At 45.4% G+C, this 6,359-nt stretch overlaps 1 protein-coding gene across 1 annotated transcript; it reads left to right on the top strand.

Moving 5' to 3' along the window:
• The first annotated feature begins 574 nt into the window (after positions 1-574).
• Positions 575-1,945, top strand: LOC137374997 (dynein heavy chain-like). The gene has a single exon (XM_068041621.1). It carries the CDS (start codon positions 575-577, stop codon positions 1,943-1,945), a length of 1,371 nt encoding a protein of 456 aa, XP_067897722.1.
• The last annotated feature ends 4,414 nt before the right edge of the window (positions 1,946-6,359 follow it).

Genomic DNA, 6,359 nt, shown 5'->3' with positions numbered 1-6,359 from the left:
ATACTTGGCATCAGGTGGCAGGACTATATCTCCAACACAGAAGTCCTTGAAGCGGCCAACACCCCCAGCTTATACACACTACTGAGTCAGCGGCGCTTGAGATGGCTTGGCCATGTGAGCCGCATGGAAGATGGCAGGATCCCCAAAGACACATTGTACAGCGAGCTCGCCACTGGTATCAGACCCACCGGCCGTCCATGTCTCCGTTATAAAGACGTCTGCAAACGCGACATGAAATCGTGTGACATTGATCACAAGTCGTGGGAGTCAGTTGCCAGCATTCGCCAGAGCTGGCGGGCAGCCATAAAGACAGGGCTAAATTGTGGCGAGTCGAAGAGACTTAGTAGTTGGCAGGAAAGAAGACAGAGGCGCAAGGGGAGAGCCAACTGTGCAACAGCCCCAACAAACAAATTTCTCTGCAGCACCTGTGGAAGAGCCTGTCACTCCAGAATTGGCCTTTATAGCCACTCCAGGCGCTGCTTCACAAACCACTGACCACCTCCAGGCGCGTATCCATTGTCTCTCGAGATAAGGAGGCCCAAAAGAAGAAAAAAACTCAGTGCTGTACAGTTCAATGGGCATTGACTCCTCAGTACACTACAGTTTAATGGGCATTGACTACTCAGTGCTGTACAGTTCAATGGGCATTGACTACTCAGTGCACTACAGTTCAATGGGCATTGACTCCTCAGTGCAATACAGTTCAATGGGCATTGACTACTTAGTGAAGTACAGTTCAATGAGCATTGACTCCTCAGTGCAATACAGTTCAATGGGCATTGACTCCTCAGTGAAGTACAGTTCAATGAGCATTGACTCCTCAGTGCAATACAGTTCAATGGGCATTGACTACTTAGTGCAATACAGTTTAATGGGCATTGACTACTCAGTGCTGTACAGTTCACTGGGCATTGACTACTCAGTGCACTCCAGTTCAATGGGCATTGACTCCTCAGTGCAATACAGTTCAATGGGCATTGACTACTTAGTGCACTACAGTTCAATGGGCATTGACTCCTCAGTGCAATACAGTTCAATGGGCATTGACTCCTCAGTGCAATATAGTTCAATGGGCATTGACTCCTCAGTGCAATACAGTTCAATGGGCATTGACTCCTCAGTGCAATACAGTTCAATGAGCATTGACTACTTAGTGCAATACAGTTTAATGGGCATTGACTACTCAGTGCTGTACAGTTCAATGGGCATTGACTCCTCAGTGCAATACAGTTCAATGGGCATTGACTCCTCAGTGCAATACAGTTCAATGAGCATTGACTACTCAGTGCTGTACAGTTCAATGGGCATTGACTACTTAGTGCACTACAGTTCAATGGGCATTGACTCCTCAGTGCAATACAGTTCAATGAGCATTGACTACTCAGTGCTGTACAGTTCAATGGGCATTGACTACTTAGTGCAATACAGTTCAATGGGCATTGACTCCTCAGTGCAATATAGTTCAATGGGCATTGACTCCTCAGTGCAATACAGTTCAATGGGCATTGACTCCTCAGTGCAATACAGTTCAATGGGCATTGACTCCTCAGTGCAATACAGTTCAATGAGCATTGACTACTCAGTGCTGTACAGTTCAATGGGCATTGACTACTTAGTGCAATACAGTTCAATGGGCATTGACTACTTAGTGCAATACAGTTCAATGGGCATTGACTACTTAGTGCAATACAGTTCAATGGGCATTGACTCCTCAGTGCAATACAGTTCAATGGGCATTGACTACTTAGTGCACTACAGTTCAATGGGCATTGACTGCTCAGTGCAGTACAGTTCAATGGGCATTGACTCCTCAGTACAGTTCTCTTCTACATCGCCCTTAGCACTGGAAACGACAAAGGAACACCCTGCAGTCGACCCTGCAAAGTCCTCCTTACTAACATACGGAGACATGTGCCCAAATTGGGAGAGCTGCTCCACAGATTAGTCAAGCCACAGTATGACATAGACATACTCACCGAATCATACCTGACAGCCAATTTCCCAGGCTCCTCCAGCACCATCTCGGGGTGTGTCCTGTCCACCGGACCCAGCAGAGGTGGTGTCACTGTGGTATACTGTCGGGAAGGAGTGGCCCTGGGGATCCTTAATATTGACTTCGGACCCCATGAAGTCTCATGGCATCGGGCCAAACATAGACAAGGAAACTTCCTGCTGATTACCACCTACTGCCCTCCCTCTGCTGATAAATCAATGCTCCTCCATGTTGAACACCACTTGGAAGAAGCACTGAGGGCAGCAAGGACACAGAATGTACTGTGAGTGGGGGACTTCATTGTCCATCACCAAGAGTGGCTCAGTAACATAACTACTGGCTGAGTTGGTCGTGTGTTGAAGGACATATCTGTTAGACTGGGCCTGCAGCAGGTGGTGAGGGAACCACCAAGAGGGAAAAAAATATTTGACCTTGCTCTCACCAATCTGCCTGTCGCAGATGCATCAGTCCATGACAATATTAATAGGAGTGACCATCACACAATCCTTGTGGAGACGAAGTCCCATTTTCACATTGAGGATACCCTCCATCGTGTTGTGTGGCACTGCCACTGTGTTAAATGGTGTAGATTCAGAACAGATCTAGCAATGCAAAACTGAGCATCCATGAGGCACTGTAAGCCATCAGCAGCAGCAGAATTGTATTCTACCGCAATCCCTCACTCTACCATTACCATCAAGCCGGGGGATCAATCCTAGTTCAATGACAAGTGCAGGAGAGTGCAGCACAGGCATACCTAAAAATAATGTGCCAACATGATGAAGCGACAACACAGGACTGCACGCCTGCTAAACAGCAGAAGCAGCATTTGATAGAGCTTAGTGATCCCACAGCCAATGGATTGGATCAAAGCTCTGTGGTCCTGCCACATCCAGTTGGGACTGGTCATGGATAATTAAACAACTAACCAGAAGAGGAGGCTTCACAAACATCCCTATCATCAATGATGGGAAAGCCCAGCATGTCAGTGCAAAAGACAAAGCTGAAACATTTGCAACCATCTACAGTCAGAAGTGCCAAATGGTTGATCCATTTTGGCTTCTTCCTGAAGTTCCCAGCATTACAGATGCCAGTCTTCAGCCAGTTCGATTCACTTCATGTCATATCAAGAAATGGCTGAAGGCACTGGACACGGCAAAGGCTATGGATCCTGACAACATCCTGGCTGTAGTACTGAAAGCTTGTGCTCCAGAACTAGCCATACTCCTAGCCAGTCTGTTCAAGTACAACTACAACTCTAGCATTTACCCAACAATGTGGAAAATTGCCCAGGTAGTTCCTGTGCACAAAAAGCAGAACAAATCCAATCCAGCCAATTACGATCTCATCAGTCTACTCTCGATCATCAGCAAGGTGATGGCAGGTGTCAAGCAGCAGTTACTCAGCAATAACCTGCTCTACGTAGTTCAGTTTGGGTTCTGCCAGGGCCACTCAGCTCCAGACCTCATGACAGCCTTGGTCCAAACATGGACAAAAGATCTGAATTCAAGAGGTGAGATTAGACTGACTGCCCTTGACAGCAAGGAAGCATGTGACTGAGTATGACATAAAGGACAACTAGCAAAACTGGAGTCAATGGGAATCGGGGAAATCTCTCCACTGGTTGGATTCATATCTAACACAAAGGAAAATGGTTGTGGTTGTTGGAGGCCAATCATCTTATCCCCAGGACATCACAGCAGCAGCTCATCAGGGTAGTGTCCTTGGCCCAATCATTTTCAGCTGCTTCATCACTGACCTTCCCTCCATCATAAGATCAGAAGTGGGGATGTTTGCTGATGATTGCACAATGTTTAGTACCATTCACGATTCAGACATTGAATCAGTCCGTGCCCGCATGCAGCAAGACTTGAACAACATTCAGGCTTGGGCTGATAAGTGGCAAGTAACATTCGCCCTATACAACAGTGAGGCGATGACCATCTCCAACAAGAGAGAAGCTAACCATCTCCCCTTGACATTCAACAGCATTACCATCACTGAATTCCCCCACATCAACATCCTGGGGGTTTCCATTGAGCAGAAACGCAATTGGACCAGCCATAGAAATACAGAGACTGGGAATTCTGCAGCAACTAACTCACCTCCTGATTCACCAAAGTCTGTCCACCATCTACAAGCCACAAGTCAGGAGTGTGATGCAATACTCTCCACAGTCTGATTGAGTGCAGCTCCAACATCACTCAAGAAGCTCGGCACCACCCAAGGCAAAGCAGCCCACTTGATCGGCACCCCATCCACCACCATCAACATTCACTCCCTCCACCACCAGTGTACAGTGGTAGCATGTGTACCATCTACAAGATGCACTGCAGCAACTCACCAAACCTCCTTAGATGGCACCTTCCAAACCCACGACCTCTACCACCTAGAAGGTCAAGAGCAGCAGATGCATTGGAACACCACCACCTGCAAATTCCCCTCCAAGCAACACACCATCCTGACTTGGAACTTTATTGGCATTCTTTCACTGCTGCTGGCTCAGAAATCTTGAACTGTCTTCCTAACAGCACTGTGGGTGTACTTATTGGACTAGTAATCTAGAGGCCCAGGCTAATGTCATGAGGGCAGGCGTTCAAATCCCACCACAGCAGCTGGTGGAATTAAATTTAATTAGTTTATAAATTCAATTAATTAATAAAAAAATTCTGGAGTTGAAAGCTAGTCTCAGTAATGGTGCCAGAAAACTATCGTCGATTGTCGTAAAAACCAATCTGGTTCACTAATGTCCTTTCGGGAAAGAAGTCTGTTGTCCTTGCCTGGTATGGCCTACATGTGTCACCAGATCCACAGCAATGTGGCTGACTCTTAACTTCCCTCTGAAATGGCCTAGCAAGCCACCTGGTTATCAAGGGCAATTAGGAATGGGCAAACAATGCTGGCCTTGCCAGTGACACTGACATCCCATGAGCAAATACAAAAAGTGTTCAATGGGCAGTCACTGCTCAGTGCAATACATTTTAATGGTGACTGATTCATGCAGTGCTGTTCAATGCGAATTGACTCTTCAGTGCAGTTCAATGGACATTGATTCCCCACTGCAGTACGATTCAATGCTCGTTGACTTATTAGTGTAGTGCAATTCAATGGACACTGATTCCTCAGCTCAATACAGTTTAATGGGCGTTTGTACCTCAGAGCAGTTCAGTGGGCATTGATTCCTTAGTGCATACAGTTCAGTGGGCATTGACTTGTCAGTGCAGTTCAATGGGCAATGATTCTTTAGTGCAACACAGTTCAACAGACAGTGATTCCTTAGTACAGTTCAATTGGCATTGACTCCTTAGCACAGTACAGATCAATGGACACTGTCTCCTCAGTACAGTTCAATTGGCATTGACTCCTTAGTGCTGTTCAATGGACATTGAAGCCTCAGTTCAGTACAGTTCAATGGGCATTGACTCTTCAGTATAGTTCAATGGGCACTGACTTCTCAGTACCGTTCAATGGGCATTGGTTCCTCCATGCAGTACAGTTCAACGGACGTTGACTCCTCTGCCTAGTAAAGTTCAATGGACATTGCCTCCTCAGTACAGTGCAATTCAATGGGCATTGGTTCCCCCGTCCAGCTCAATAGGCATTGATTCCTCAGTACAGAGCAGTCCATGGACACAGTAGTTTTTTATATTCTTTCTTTCATATGGGGGTAGTACCTCAACTGTAACTAAGTTCATCCCCCTTTATTTACCAAATAAGGTTGTATAACTGTCAATTTCAAGGTAAGATCCATCCTCTTTGATTCCTAAGAAAGGTTGTATAACTATATTAATTTCTAGGTAAGGTCCGAGCCTCTTTGATTTATAAGAAAGCCAAATTGTGAGCTTCATGATGGTCAATTTTTTATTAGTCATCTAACTATGTTTCAAGATTATCGTTCAGTTTGAGGTCTGTTCTGATGGAAGGTCACTGACCTGAAACGTTAACTTTGCTTCTCTCTCCACAGATGCTGCCTGACCTGCTGAGTATTTCCAGCACTTTCTGTTTTTATTTCAGATTTCTAGCATCTGGAGTATTTTGGTTTTAGTTCAGTTTGAGGGTTTAGTTAGCTTTGTCAAACATTCAGTTGACTGTTGTTTAGGGCTTTCAGCATCAAACCATCTGATTGACTATTGCACCGTGGTAGCTCTTGTGACAGTTTGCAAAACTATGTTATCAATGTTTTATGTGAGGTTTGTGACATTAGGAGTAGATCCATCTTTTCAGATGTAAGATGAAGCAAGCTTTTTCACTGAGGCTCCTCCCTATTTAGTATTACGGAGATGAACTATTTTAATCTTTCAGGAAGATGAACCCTTTTTAATTTTTTTAATCCTTCATTCATTGGAAAATAACTCTTTTAACATTG

Source organism: Heterodontus francisci, chromosome 11 (assembly GCF_036365525.1).
Source record: "Heterodontus francisci isolate sHetFra1 chromosome 11, sHetFra1.hap1, whole genome shotgun sequence".
Classification (NCBI taxonomy): Eukaryota; Metazoa; Chordata; class Chondrichthyes; order Heterodontiformes; family Heterodontidae; genus Heterodontus; species Heterodontus francisci.
The sequence above is the reverse complement of the archived record's forward strand: the minus strand, read 5'-3'. Positions and strand labels throughout refer to the sequence as shown.

What these genes read in the sequence shown, in the direction of transcription:
- LOC137374997 (XM_068041621.1), top strand. Translation starts at nt 575, where the DNA reads ATGGGCATTGACTCCTCAGTACACTACAGTTTAATGGGCATTGACTAC.